We start from the raw sequence: 15841 nt of genomic DNA, 5'->3' as shown, positions 1-15841 counted from the left end.
GTTTGTGATCCGCTGCCCCCCTAGTTCTGAGAGCATTTAGTTTTTAGGGTCTGTAATGTGTCTGTTTGAATCAGAGCTGTTCTGATTCTCAGGTGAATAAAGTGGTTCAGCAGAAACATTGCTTTCATTTTCAGATCTATAAGCTTGTCATCACCTGCTGACTCCACTACAACACACTTTAACTGTGTCACCAGCTGATCTCATCACCACAGCCCGGCTCACAGACAGCAACAGAACAAGGAGACAAACGAGCCGCTAAGAAGAAGCAATTGATTTTTAACAAACATAAAACAACTAACATGTTTACATCGTTATCAGTAGTGAAGTGTGTGTGTGTGTGTGTAGCAATAAACAGAATACAAACCAACAGACCAGCATCATGCTGGAGGCAGAAAGGAACTCCTCCCCCAGAGAGAGCAGCTGAATGGAGGAGTATTTAAGCAGAAACAGCGGCTCAGGTGTGTCTCATACAGACGAGCCTCCATTCATCACCTGCAACAGATAAACACATGCACAGCAACAGCGACACCTGCTGGGTGGGAGGGGGAGGGTCCTCTCACCTGTCATCACTGCTGTTCACCTGAGTTTTCTGATCGATTACCTGTTATCTGATCGTTGCTCTGCCCTTATACTGCCTGGTGTTTTATGTACGTGTAGCTTTGTTTTTGAGAGGTGAGATACATGTTTTAATTAAAGGTTATCGTAATTAAATGGATATAAAGGAATGTAAAAGATTGTTGAATTAAATGTTGTCACACCTTCAAGTGTTTACCAGGTCAATGATCTCTACTGAGGAATCACCCTTAAGCTACAACGAGAGAACTCGTCAGACCAGTCGGGTGTTTGTCGTTATATCAACTGTGAACTCATATGCGGAACAAAAGGAGTAAATGTAACACGAGGATGTTCGGGACCAAGTGTGTCGTGTTCGTGGTGGTCCTGACCTTTCTGCAGAGTCGGACAAGAGGAGGTGAGTGAGGCGTTCACTGTCAGTTCTGTTCAGACTGGAATAAGATCAGATGTTTCATCTTGGTACATTGTGCTGTCGTGGTAACTTTCACCAGAGAAAGGAGGCATGAAAACATCTTAAAACAAAAACACAGCTAAAAGCTTGAATAAAAGATAGATAGTTCAACTTTAAATGTCATTCAGATAGTTTTGGTGTTATTTGCCAACGTTTGAAAATATTATCCTGTGAAATAATAAGACATGAAGTGAGTTTTGATTGTGGTGCTTAGAGACACCGGACAGGAGGTGAGGTAAGAAACTTATAAGAACTGATTGTCATAACAAGATGCCGATAGTAAAATAAATGTGCTGTAAATAAGAAATGAGTGTCGGCTTTAACTGGGATCCTGCAGAACCAGTCTGGACAAATTCAAACACATACACACATTCCTACCCAGGATTGAGGTGAGCATAAGACACTGATGGTTGTCCACCAGTGTTAATCAAAGCTGTCGGGTTTTTAATTTCCTGATGACATCATTTCCTGGTTCCTGAGAAACGCTGCTGACAGAAAGAGAAGTTAGATCTGCATCTGGTTCTACCTCAGTGGTGTTAAAAGAAGTCTAGACTTCAACTGGACCCTTTTCTCTTGTGAAATACTATATATTTAATATATTAAATTGTGATTATTTTGACTGATATTGAGATGTGATTTGAGGGAATGATAATTTAATTAATTATTCTCATTTTCACTGAAGAACATATTTTTGGATTATATTTAATATAAATATTGTGATTTTAAAATTACAGTAGGCCATATTGTGATTTCTATAAAATTACGATCAACCACTGCTTGGCTGTAGAGGACCACAGATCAAAAAGGGTCTTTGCTAACAAACACATCTTTATAGATTAACTGAGGATTCTTGGTTGTGTTACTTTGTCTTTGTTTTCATTTATTGCAGAGCACAAATTACAGAGTTCAGAAAGGTGCTCAAATAACACATATTGTTATTATAGTGTTAACACTGGGTTAAGGTTCATCTCAACGTTTAGTTGTCAGTGAATATAAATATAAATAATCAGGTCTTTAAAGAGCTCACTTGGATTCGGCTGCTATTCTCCCTGAACTGACCGTTGATGGATGTCTCTTTACCTGATGTGTTACAGATACTGAGGTGTCCTGTGTTTTCATGGAGAGCTGCATTTTACCGTGCAGCTTCAAGGCTGGCGGAGATTTAGTCCTCCACTGGAATCCGGTTCCAGGAATAAATCCTGTTCACTCCTACTACAAAGAAAAAGACCAGTTCACCCACCAGAGCGAGCGCTTCAGAAACAGGACGTCTCTGTTCAAGGACCAGATCTCCAGAGGAAACGCCTCACTCCAGCTGACGGTGGTAAAGGTTCAGGACGAGGGCAGATACATGTGCTACACCCGCACCGATACTGGCATCGAGAAGTCGTTCATCCACCTAAAAGTGGACGGTATGAGAATGAGACACTCAGCAAATTATTATTTCACCACAATTTGCTGTTATTTCCCACATTTCCACTTTAAAAGCTATTTGAAGTCTTTTCTCTCTCGTCTTCACAGCTGCGGTCCATAAAGTCCACATTCAGCAGGTAGAAAACAGGATCACCTGCAGCTCAGAGGGGATCTTCCCTAAACCTGAGCTCACCTGGTCCACCAGCTCTCAGTACAACGTGACCCTCCAGAACAAAACCACAGTCCAGCAGACTGAACAGCAGCTCTACAGCATCAGTAGTTCTCTGATGGTCTCACTTACTGATCTGGACTACAGCTGCACCGTCAGCACTCCAACAAACAAGAGGAGAGCCACGTGGTTCCAACCCAGTAAGTGTTTCTCAGAAGAAGTAGATTCTGATGAGAAACATCAGATCTTTGATCACCTCTCTTCATCTGTGTGTTGTATCTTTTTAGCTTCCATCAATGGCTCAGACACTAAAACAACAATCCCCTGCACGTCCTCAAACACTCCTCTAACAGGCCTCATCTGGAGGTTCAACCACAGTCACATCATCCTGAACCAGACCGGGACCGACTCCACAGTCTCAGAGGAGTGGAGGCAGCAGGTGAAGAGTGTGTCTGAGTCAGGCAGCCTCACGCTAAAGGACTTATCTTCAGATCAAGAGGGGGTTTACACCTGTGAGCTCAGTGACGCTGAGGAGACATACGTAACCAACACCTTTCTGAGGATAGAGAACAGTCCAGGTAAGAAGCCACGAGGTGGAACTTTCACCATCACGGTTATCATCTGTGATATCTGGTCTATGACACGCCAAAGTAAAAAGCTTATAGAAGACAGGATCCATATTCCGTACGTTTGGACCCTTTCTGTAATAAACAGACTTCCTGGGTTCACTCAGTTCCAGCTGCAGAGATACTTTTGTGGACTCTGCAACCTTTACAATGTAGAACAACGAGGGTTTGCCACAGACTCACCAGTTATTGTTTAGGCACTGAAAGGTGATTGTTCTAGTATTGATAGGTGGTTGCTAAAGTATGACGGTGTTTGCAAGACTGTCCCTAAGCGGTGACAAAAAATGTAGCTTTCTACTGTCTGAGGTGTCAGTCAGACCCCCAGAGAACCTCCGGTAATCTGTTCATCAATCATTTATCAAGCAAACATGTTTATGGCAGATTCTTCTGTGAGAGGATTTTATGGAGTAAAAAAATACTATTTTTTAATAAACAGATAAACATATTGTAAAAAGTCACCAAACATTTTGATGCTCAGATGTCATTGCACTTGTGTACATTTGGTTTGAAGAAAGTTTAATTAATTAATTAAACTGTTTCTCTTTCAGACAGTCCCAATAATGATGAAGCAATTGCAGGCTGGGTGTTTGGAGCCAATTTAATTTTGGTTTCAATCGCAGCAGCATTCTTTATATATATAATCAGAATGGAGACAAAAAGGAAGAACCCACGAGCCGGGAAAGGTTCCAACACTAAATCCTCTCAGTAAGTGTCTTCTGTGTTGAATACAACAGCAGCAGCTCTCTGGTGAACATGAGTTATGACTTTCTGTTAATTAATACCTCTAGTTTCATTTCCCCAAATCATTTTGTAGGTAATGACATGCTTTGATTCATTTATTTAATCAATGTATTAATGATGTATTGTGACAGGAGTTTATATGTTTATTGGTATTAAAATGTGTTGAATTGTTGAGACAAAGACAAATTAACTCAATGTAACAATAAAAGTTTAATTATCAAATGAAGCAGTTAAAATCTACTTTTACATTCTTTGTTACAAAGATGACGTAAACAAGTTGACACAGCTGAGATGATGATGTGAGAGATTATTTGGAGTTTCATCACTGAATTTCATTTCATTTTATCTGCAGAGAACTGTTGACTCCACCGACAGAAAGGACAGAAGAAGGTTCAGCTGAAGGAAAAGATGGAGAAGATGGACGTCCACAGAGCCGTAACGCTGATCTGCTCCTTGAAGAAGAACAAATAGATCTGGAGCCAATTAAAGACACAAACATCTCCACTGAGGATTGAAGCATGAATTTATACTTGATGCACTTATTTCATGCACTGAGAGCATGAACTTGAAGGCAGCATTAATAATACAACAACAAGGCCTTCTGTCTGTGCTCTGCAAACATCCTGATCACCCAAAGTGAATGAAGAACGCTCTGGACCAGGACTGAGCTCTACACTGTGCAGCTTTGCTTCCAGCTGGAGGTCATCCCACGAGGAGCCACGGTGACACAGACACTGAACCTCCTGCAGAGTTCCTCCTACAGCTCAACCCTTGATGTTAACTCTTGAAGTCGCGATAGTGACACATACTGAACATCCTGGTGAGGTCATGTGACAGGGAGCTCATTTGTGCACCAATGACATCACTTCCAAAATGGCTGCCTGCTGGTCATTTAGCAGAACTAGCTCATTTCAACGCTTTGATGACAAGTCCTACGTTACATCTAAACTCTTCTAAACATGTTCATCAAACTAATTTATGTCTAAAAAGTTCTGTCACATCAGGCTTTTAAACTTATAATTGTCTCAGAAAAAACAAAGTGTCATATTTGTCACAATAAGGAAAATAGTGATGAGCTGCTCAATAGATTTAGCTGATTCAACTATTTTTAATTAAAATATCTTCTTTTGTTGAATTCAAAATACATTCAAACAGAAAAAATGTCAAATTTGTAAAATGATTAGTTAAATGAATTATGAAAGAAACATGTTCACATCAGTAAACATTGTGACACACATGTAAGGTTTCAGATCTTTGGCTCTAGGGGTATTTAGAACATATTGACAGAAAGCCTGCCCTCCATCCTGGACTTGTTCACCTCCAGACTCAGGAAGCGGTCTGAAGGTCCCTGCAGACCATCACACCCTAAACACCAGCTGTTCATCTCCTCCCCTCTGGAGAGAGCTACAGAGCTCTGTACGCCAGAACCACCAGACACAGGAACAGCTTCTCCCTGCTGTCACTCTGATGAACAATGAATCAGACATTCTGCACTATTACCTTATATAGATATGTATATATGTACATAGTCATTACATTTATACACTTGGATCTGTTCTACTCTTTTGTTCTTGTTTTTCATATTTGTCTTTGTCTGGTCTATTTAGTCTGTTTATATCTCCTTTAACTTTCCTTTAACGAACATGTGTTTGGGTTCTTATGAGTTAAAGACCAAGTGGTTACATTTGGTGCTAAGAAACAGAAATAAAGGCAAAATACGTTTGAATACTTCTGCAGCTAAAAGGTGTGTTTTCTCTTTCTCATTCTGTTTCTCTGAACAAATGACTCAAGATGAACATAAAACTATCATGACGGTATATTTAAGAGGTGAATGATTAAACATTTGAACTAATGAATAAGAATGAGACATGGACACATACAGGAAGTGTTCTGGTCAGATTAGTAACTGAACTCTCTCACACTGAATGTGTGAACGATGTCGGTCTCTGCTCAGATTAATCATCTGAACATCTTCTCCTAAAAAACATGGTTTATAATTCATGCCACATTGAAAATATGAAGAATTATACATTTTAAATGTGAGTAAATGAATGAACACCACTTCATGGTTACTCATGTCCACTAACACGCCTCAGTTTCTGCTTTGGTGTTCAATGTTTTACTGAAACAGAGTGAATTATCTTCTCTCGACTGATTAAACTGTGTGTGTGTGAGTGTTATGAAGCATCCTGAGGAGGGGACAGAGGAGCATTTAGGTAAAGATGACCAGGACTGGACAGCAGATGGAGTCAGAGGAGAACTCCTCTCTGTCTCCTCAGTTAAACTCTTCATCAACGTTACAGGATGAAGAAATAAAAGCATTTCTTTCTCTTGGTAACTACTTTATTGTTGTTCCTTTAGAAGCTGTTGTTCTGGTGATAAATAAACCTCCTCTGCATCTTTACAGCTCTGTTACTGACCCTTATTATGAGGAGAAGAAATAATAATAAGAAGAAGATGAACAACAACATCAACCCCTCATATCTTTCAGCACCAGCAGCATCAACACTCTCTGGTTCGGATTGTTTTTTTACAGTTAAATCATCACAGTGAAATTAAGTTTTACTGCCGCTCATACGTTTTCAGGTAATACGTCTCCAGTGGCGGGCTGTGGATTTTATACCTGGGCCTTCAGTGCTGTTCTACACTTCTAATAACTTCATTATGACGTTTCAGCTACGGGTTATTATTTGTTTCGTGTAAAAGCCGCATATTCACATAACACTGCAAAATTTGACAAATGAAATAAAATGTTACATGAAGCTCAACACATTCATCTGACTTTGGATGGAGCGGATCTCATTTCTACAAATCAGACCCAGGCCATTAGTGGACCTGATCCATGACAACCCAGAGTTCAGACCAGGAAGCAGAGTTGGAGTCTTACACACGTCTCTGCGCTTCACTAGTGCAGTCACCCACCCAACACCCTACAGAGACCGTCTGCCCCATGGACACTTATGTGTCATTAAAAACACACACAATATCATTAAAATACTAAATACTTCAAAAGGTTGTTCAATTTTGCATCTGCAGACACATTTAGTTGTTTTGATATGAACAAAATGTTGTGAAAGTACGTGTAATATTGGCAAGTGATGAATGCAAGTTTGCCCTCAAATCAATATGATAACACTTTTATGCCTATGTTGGATTATGAACAAATTCACAAGACATTTTTGTGTTTTTGTAAAGGTTTATAAAACTAAAAATGTATTATACCATCATTATATTTATATAATGACATAGTATTGGATGTGGTAGAGATTATATATTATGTTTTCAATATTTACAATGCTTTATACCTGCCAACAGTGTCTGAAAGAAGAACGTGAGTCCTGGGTTACACAGTACATTAACATACCATAGCTTTATGCACAGAACTTCTCTAATGTATCATAACAGATTATAAATGATATGTTACTGAAATTGGAATAATCTCTGATCATCATCAATAACAAGCTACAGCATGACTTTGTGGGTTTTAAGTAGAGTGACGTCACTATATACGGTTTTTAGCAATTGTACGATAGGCCTACTATAATAAACGTATGAGGACGCATTTGCTGGCTGCGTAAGACAAAAGAAGAATACAAAGAAATGCGACTAAATGGAACCTCCGTAAACTAGTTCCTCGTGACTTCCGGGTCATTTTCGATTTACAAAATGCTTCCACGCTGCCGATTTCAGGCACTGTTTTGGCGATGATAAGGCCGCAGTGTTGGTTCTCTCCGACACAAGCCACAGCCAAGTCACGACCCTTTCCGGCTCCACTTTCGCGCGAGTTCTTGAAGGGGCGGGCTCATGTGCTGTCACGGTGCATTCTATTGGACAGCTGTACGCTTACCCGCCAACTATGCAAAACGCGCGTGCAGGGTTCACCAATCGCTTCTTACGCTCTACTTGTACACGGCACGCAGTGGCGCGAAAATCTCCTCAGTGTGTAGTCCGACGGCAGCGAGGCGCTCACCGTACCAAACTCTGTAAAAACATTTTAAGATCTTTAAAGCGCAAGAAATAACATCCCACCATGGCAACCGACGTCGTAGATGAGCGGGAGATGAGAGAGGCTCAGAGGGATTACCTGGACTTTCTGGACGACACCGTAAGTCCGATTATTATCCGGTTAAACTCTTTGTTGTGGCAAATATATGAGAAACCATGCGGCCATAACAAAAGAACCGCCTTCCATTGGACCGGTTTGATCACTAATGTCACTGTTGACGGGTAATTTACATCGGTTTGCAAAACGCTACTTACTACTACGACGCTTGGTGCGACAGTTGAGTTTAGTTCTCCGTAATCTGATGCATGTGTTCCCTTAAACCCAGTGACATCGTTATCGAATTATTATGGGTTAACAATGGGGGGAAAAACTCAACCTTTTATGTCCGTTTCCTGCAGCAAGACCAGGGGGTTTACCAAAGCAAGGTCCGGGACATGATCAGTGAGAATAAAGCTCGACTCGTCGTCAACATCAACGACCTGAGGAGACGCAACGAGGCCCGGGCTGCAAAGTAAGGAGTGTGTGTGTGTGTGTGTGTGTGTGTGTGTGTGTGTGTGTGTGTGTGTGTGTGTGTGTGTGTGTGTGTGTGTGTGTGTGTGTGTGTGTGTGGGGGGGGGGGGGGGGTGTGTGCACTGATATGTTTGTTATGACCATGGCTCACAGTCTACTTAAGATATGTAGCCACGGTTTTGATTCCCTTAATTCTCACTCATTATGATTCATTACATAGACTAACCAGTAATCTGTTTTTCTAGTGAGCTGAGTTTTGATCCCTCACACGAACATTTCTGTAGCTGCTGTATCACTGAATACACATCTTGATTCCCAGAGTGAGAGTATATTAATTCCTCCTCGACTCGCGTGTTTTGTCGTCTCCTCCAGACTGATGAGCAATGCCTTCGAGGAGCTGCTGGCCTTCCAGCGGGCCCTGAAGGACCTCGTGGCTTCCGTGGATGCCACCTACGCCAAGCAGTACGAGGAGTTCTTCGTCGCCCTGGAGGGCAGCTTCGGCACCAAGCACGTCACCCCCCGGACCCTGACCGCCCGCCTGCTGGGCAGCATGGTGTGCGTGGAGGGCATCATCACCAAGTGTGAGTGTGTGGTCCCCCCCCCAATTTTGGGCTCTACTGCTTTGTCTCTTGCCACCATGTAGTCGTCGTTTCACAATGCTCAAGCTGATGTCTAGAACGCGTATATCGTTGCCTTCTTCTTTAGGTTCCTTGGTGCGTCCTAAAGTAGTGCGCAGCGTCCACTACTGCCCAACCACTAAGAAGACAATGGAGAGGAAGTACACCGACATGACCTCGCTGGATGCCTTCCCGTCCAGTGCCATCTACCCCACCAAGGTAACTACACTATAACTTGATCTGCGTACTCCTCTGACTGGAGCAGTTTTTGGCTCCATGCCTTTCCCCTCCACACACATCACCTCCTGTGTTTCTGTCCCTCTCTCGACAAGGATGAGGAGAACAACCCCCTGGAGACGGAGTTTGGTCTCTCCGTCTACAAGGACCACCAGACCATCACGGTGCAGGAGATGCCGGAGAAGGCCCCGGCCGGCCAGCTGCCCCGCTCCGTGGACATCATCCTGGACAACGACCTGGTGGACGTAGTGAAGCCGGGAGACAGAGTGCAAGCCATCGGGACGTACCGCTGCCTGCCCGGAAAGAAGGGGGGGTTCACCTCCGGGACGTTCAGGTGAGACGGGATCGAGCGTGCGCCGTAGCTGCTGAGTTTTCCCTGAGTTCTTTGTTATTAATTAACTGTTTTTCTTGCTCAGGACCATCATGATAGCCTGCCACATCAAACCCATGAGCAAGGAAGTGTCCCCCAACTTCTCAGCGGACGACGTGGCCAAGATCAGGAACTTCTGCCGGAACCGCTCCTTGGTAGGACTTGGATCCTTCTAACTACTCGTAGCTCGCACCGGCTCATTGTGAGAATGAGCTCCCCTTTTTAATTTAATGATGAATTCTCCCCTTTCTGGTCTTATGTTTTGCTCAGGATGTGTTTGATCAGCTGGCTCGCTCCCTGGCTCCCAGTATCCATGGCCACGAGTACATAAAGAAGGCCATCCTCTGCATGTTGCTGGGCGGCGTGGAGAAGGTGCTGGAGAACGGGTCGCGCATCAGAGGAGACATCAACATCCTGCTCATCGGTACTGCCATTTATTATTCGTGCTAATGACACTTCAATTAAAGAAAAAAAAATAAATAATAATATATATATATATATATATATATATACACACACACACACATATATACATTGATCTTTTCCCAATACTAATGAGCTGTTTTGCTGCACTTTGTTGGGGAGACTGGTTAATCTCATGCGTTCTTCTTCTTCACCAGGCGATCCATCGGTAGCGAAGTCCCAGCTGCTGCGTTACGTGCTTCACACAGCACCCAGGGCCATCCCCACCACCGGGCGGGGCTCCACTGGAGTGGGTCTGACCGCCGCCGTCACCACCGACCAGGAGACCGGTATGACACACGCGTCCACGCTGGCGCGCAAACGTTATTAGCGCCCCCTTTAGCCTACGCGCTAACTCTCTGCGTCTGTCCCTCCCCAAGGCGAGCGCCGTCTGGAGGCGGGCGCCATGGTGCTGGCTGACCGCGGCGTGGTGTGCATCGACGAGTTCGACAAAATGTCCGACATGGACCGCACGGCCATCCACGAGGTGATGGAGCAGGGCCGCGTCACCATCGCAAAGGCCGGCATCCACGCCCGCCTCAACGCCCGCTGCTCCGTGCTGGCGGCCGCCAACCCCGTCTACGGCAGGGTGAGCAGCCGATCTAACAAGAACTCTGTTTTGATTTACTCTTCTCTTTTTATTTTTTCTCTGTTTACCCCGCTCTTGTCTTGTGCAGTACGACCAGTACAAAACCCCCATGGAGAACATCGGCCTCCAGGACTCCCTGCTGTCACGTTTTGACCTCCTGTTCATCGTGCTGGATCAGATGGATGCCGAGCAGGACCGCGAGATCTCCGACCACGTGCTGAGGATGCACCGCTACCGCGACCCCCGCGAGCAGGAGGGAGCAGGTGCTGTGCACGAGGACTTCTTAAAACTGCAATCTGTGTATTAAGTTGCTGTTTGTTTAAAAATGTCCTTGGTGTCTGTTTGTTTTTAGCCATGGCTTTTGGCGGGACAGTAGACGTCCTGGCTACTGAAGACCCAGACGTTATAGTGGAGGAACACGAGGAGCTGCAGATCTACGAGAAACACAACAACCTGCTGCATGGAAGCAAGAGGAAGAGGTACGCACACACATCAACCTTAGCAGGGACTAAAAAAAAGACATTTTTATCCTCATGTACAAAAAATATCTGGTTTAATAGAATAACTATAAACATCTGTTTCTGGTTTTAAGAGATTAACTAAAGAGAGAAGTACTGTGTCCTTTGTCTCAGGGATAAGATTGTGAGCAAGGAGTTCATGAGGAAGTACATCCACATCGCCAAGGCGGTGACACCTGTGCTGACAGAGGAGGCAGCCAATCACATCGCAGAGGAGTACACAAGGCTGAGGAGCCAGGAGCAGATGGGTGCCGACATGGCCAGGGTGAGCAGCAGCACGCACACGCCTTTTTATAAAGGGTTCGATTGGGCGCATACAGAAGGTCTGAGCAGAGGTCTAATCACAGCAGGCATTTAGATTTTGCTCTGACCATGTCGCCCTCCTCCTCTTCCTCAGACCTCTCCAGTGACGGCCCGTACGCTGGAGACGCTGATCCGTCTGTCCACGGCACACGCCAAGGCCCGCATGAGCAAAGCCGTGGAGCTGGAGGACTCGGAGGTGGCCGTGGAGCTCGTCCAGTTCGCCTACTTTAAAAAGGTCTGTCCCGCTGTGTCTGCTCAAGGATGGAATAATGTGTTTTTAACATGCGAATGAAGCTCATATTGTCTGGTTTCCTCCGCAGGTCCTGGAAAAAGAGAAGAAACGCTCGAGACAGGAGCGCGACTCTGGTTCAGAGGAGGAAGAAGAGTCCTCCACTCAAAGTTCACAGAAAACCGCCAAAAAGAGGTGACGCACAGATGCACACTTTTGAAAAAGAAAATTATAAAAAAAGAAAAGCTCTCACAGCCATCATTGATAACACTATCCTGTGCGTCCTGCAGGGGGCGAGTTGGTTCTCAGGGCAGCGAGGCCTACAGCCCGTATGACTTCAGCGAGGAGCAGGAGGTTCCTGAGAGTAAGCATCACTTTTATTTCCTCCCCACACCGCTGTAGTCTGCTTTCACATTCTCTGTGACTCGTTCCACACACAACTGAACATTCATTCTCACTTTAGCACATCTACCTTCTCCTGTTTGACTGTGTTCTCTCTCTTTTTAAATCATTTTTAAATTATATTTTTAAGAGACGGATGAAGGATGAACTGCAAGATTTATTTTTGCGTATGAACTTTGTAGCATGAAAACTATTGAGGCTGATGTGTTCACTACATTTAAAAAAAGAAATGTAATCGCTGAATATCCAATCAACATGATTCTTATAAGCCTGGAGCACTGCCACTCTTCTCCATCCAGTCACAGGACACGCATATATGGATATGCATACAAATAAACTCATAGAAACGTGTTAATTGCAACCTGCTTGGTGTATCACCCAACTTATTCTGATAGTCAGTGGTGGAAAGTAACTACGGAGATTTATATTTGACATGCTTACACTTGAGTATTTCTATTTTCTTAGTTACTTTATTCCTCTACTCAACTACATTTTGCATTGCAAATACATTATTAACTTTTGCAGATCAAGGTTTTGCATACAAAACTTTTAAACAACTTGTGAAATATAATGCATTGCGACAGATAAACCTGCCCATGGAACTAGAATAGGAGTAGAAAGGACATTTCCCTTCAAATCAAATCAACGTTGCAGGATTGTCAGAGCAGCGGCCATTTCCAGTGTATCGTTGCTATAGCAACGATAACTTCCAAATAAGCTCGTGGACTCACTGAGTGGTTTTGCAGTAACAACTAAAACAGTGTGGTCAATTTAAAAAGCTGTGTGTGTGTGTGTGTGTGTGTGTGTGTGTGTGTGTGTGTGTGTGTGTGTGTGTGTGTGTGTGTGTGTGTGTGTGTGTGTGTGTGTGTGTGTGTGTGTGTGTGTGTGTGTACATTTTAACAACTTAATTCTTCATCCACCCACGTGTCACAGCGTAGGAAAGCAAAACGTTGTTCAGCTTAGTTTCTGTAACCATGTGTAGCATTTAAGTATTGTTGAATTAGCATGCTAGCTAGCCGATTAGTGGACATATGGCTAGTCAGCTAGCTTGCTATCTGAGCCATGCTACACAGGTTACAGAAAATGAGCCGCACAGCGAGCTGGTGGCCTACAGCAACGCTGGGTCTAATGGTCTCTCTTCTTCCGGAGAAGGACAAGCTAACGTTACCTCGCTAACTAGCCAGCTGTATGCTAGTGAGCCAGCTAGCTTTCCGGCTGGTGGCTAACGACAGCGCTGGGTCTAATTGTCCCTCTGGCTCGCTCCGTTGCTCTGGAGAAGGACAAGCTAACTATACCTAGCTAACCAGCTAGCCAGCGCTTTGGCCACTCATCTTCCTGGCAACCTCTGAGAACAGTTACATGTCCGTTCTACTCCGGTTCTATGAACCTGCCAGTAACAGTATATTAAGTTGTTAAAATGATCTCAACCTCATAGATAACATTGCTTCTCACGTGTTTACACATCAGTTATGATAGTTCTTAAAGTACCATTTTTTTGGAGTACCTCTTCCACCAAGGCTGAAAATAACAATGAATGGCATGCCTGTATAAAGTGTAGTTTCAAGCAAAGCAGCCTCGGGTTCAAAGGCTTGAACCCTTACTTTAAGCATGCATGTTTCCGACTGGTCTCACGTTGGTCGTTCTGCTCTCTAGTTCAGGCCGGCACCCCGAAACCAGCCAAGGTCCAGCGGGAGGAGGAGCCCATGGACGCCGCGCCACAGGCTGAAGACTCGGAGCTCTCCGCAGAGAGGTGGGCGACACATTCGAACAAACAAAAGTGTACCAATATATTCCAGATGATGTTCCTCACGAACAGCTACTACTTGCTATAAATAACGCTGCGTTGCAGACAACTCATAGGTCGGAATTTTCCCAGGTGGAATTTCAAACTTCCGACCAGCAGGCGTGCAAAACGTGAACAAAAACCACGGCTAACAGTGATCATCATCAAACTGATGTACACACATTTGAACTCTCAGTAGGGCAATTATTTATGTTTTTGTGAATACCTTTTGTTGATAGAAGATAACTTTCAGGCTGTTTGCCGTAACCGGCTACCTAATAACATTGTGACACATTTTAACGTAAATTTACATGCAGAACAGGTTTTACTTTATGACAGTAAGCACTATTTTAATCATATAGATGCAAATGACCTTTACCTTTCAATGTGCACTTCCATTGTTGTGACTTTACACAGCTGCTTCTTTATGAAGTCAGGGTGGAAGGATTTGCCCCGAGTTCACAAGTAGGAACTCCAGTCGGAGACCGTCATTTTTTTAAATGTTCTGAGTTGGCTGGATGTGAGGATTATTCTTAGCCGCAATAGGAGACTTAATACTTGAAGAAACAACAACGATGTGGCATATGTCAGACGTGAGTAGCTCCCTGACAGCAGTTTTCTGTGAAACGTAATCAAATCCATGCGCTTCCTTCACCAGGCTGAAGGAGTTCAAGTCCTCCCTGTTCGCCGTGTTCCAGTCCGCTCACGCTCAGTCGGTGAAGATGACGAACTTGACGGAGGACATCAACAAAGGGCGGGAGAGCCGCTTCACGGAGCCAGAGGTTCGCAGCGCCCTGGCTCGCATGCAGGACGACAACCAGGTCATGGTGGCCGACGACATCATCTTCCTCATCTGAGGGGCTGATGTTGATTGCATGGACTTTGAAAGAAACCGGGACTTTGTATTCAAATGCACATTCATTTTTTTCTGTACCGTCATGTATCCTCTGTTTCATCTCTTTAGGTTGCACACGCAAAACACACCCTGATCTCTAGTGAGTTCCTCACATGAGGCACCGATGATAATCTCAAACTGTTTATTGTCCCGATGGATTTGGATCCACTGTGGTGCAGGTTGTTCCACTGTTGCTACAGCGGGATAAGGACATTAAGTGGTGCACCAACACTTCTGATGTCTGGATTTGTATATAGTTGAAAAGAAGTTTTGAAAATGTAACTGTAGTTGTGTATTAAAAAATAAATGTAATGGGACACGACTTGGGTTCTTAAATTAATGGACATGTGCTATGTTACAGCATGTTACGTCATACCTTTTACCTCATGTGCAGGTGTGATGCACCAAGATGCTGATTACACAGCGTCGTTATTAAACAGGTGTGACTTACCAAGATGCTGATTACACAGCGTCGTTATTAAACAGGTGTGACTTACCAAGATGCTGATTACACAGCTTATTAAACAGGTGTGACTCACCAAGATGCTGATTACACAGCTTATTAAACAGGTGTGCTTTGGGCTGGTCCCAACAGAAGGCCACTATAAAACGTGCAGTTTTATTGTGAAAAAAGACATTAATTGGTCGCTCTGAACTATGGCTTTCATGTGACTAGGATTACAGATGTGCATTTTTTTTATTTGCTACTCGAGTCGGCTACGATGTCAAATTGCTGTCTGGTCAAGACCCTGGTGTACGAGGACGTCGAGCACTGTTGGCTGCACCAAATTCTCAGAAACGACAGCTGGAGACGTCTCACGACAGTGAAACGAACGTTCGATTCACATACGACGACTCTGCTGGACAGTCCTGCAGTTGGCATGACAACGGGAAGCTCCCTCAACACCTGAGACATCTGTGGTGGTGTTGTGAGATATATCCATATTGCA

General features: G+C 44.0%; 2 protein-coding genes across 2 annotated transcripts; both read left to right on the top strand.

The window, feature by feature from the left end:
* The first annotated feature begins 847 nt into the window (after positions 1-847).
* On the top strand, positions 848-5674 carry LOC306711214 (uncharacterized protein). The gene is made up of 6 exons (XM_079180035.1): positions 848-970; positions 2119-2433; positions 2543-2803; positions 2891-3181; positions 3778-3934; positions 4323-5674. Exons 1-6 carry the CDS (start codon positions 871-873, stop codon positions 4483-4485), a joined length of 1287 nt encoding a protein of 428 aa, XP_079036161.1. The 5' UTR covers positions 848-870; the 3' UTR covers positions 4486-5674.
* A 2255-nt stretch (positions 5675-7929) lies between these two features.
* Positions 7930-15184, top strand: mcm3 (minichromosome maintenance complex component 3). The gene is made up of 17 exons (XM_079180624.1): positions 7930-8075; positions 8375-8487; positions 8859-9067; positions 9192-9322; positions 9436-9674; positions 9757-9865; positions 9981-10134; positions 10331-10462; positions 10553-10761; positions 10850-11024; positions 11114-11240; positions 11394-11544; positions 11677-11817; positions 11903-12006; positions 12102-12175; positions 13867-13963; positions 14655-15184. The coding sequence occupies exons 1-17, from the start codon at positions 8001-8003 to the stop codon at positions 14851-14853; spliced, it is 2439 nt and encodes an 812-aa protein (XP_079036750.1). The 5' UTR covers positions 7930-8000; the 3' UTR covers positions 14854-15184.
* Positions 15185-15841: the final 657 nt, after the last annotated feature.

The sequence above is a fragment of the Pholis gunnellus genome (genome assembly GCF_910591455.1).
Source record: "Pholis gunnellus genome assembly, chromosome: 19".
NCBI classification, from domain to species: Eukaryota; Metazoa; Chordata; class Actinopteri; order Perciformes; family Pholidae; genus Pholis; species Pholis gunnellus.
Note: the sequence above shows the minus strand (reverse complement) of the source record. Positions and strands in the feature narration are given on the sequence as shown.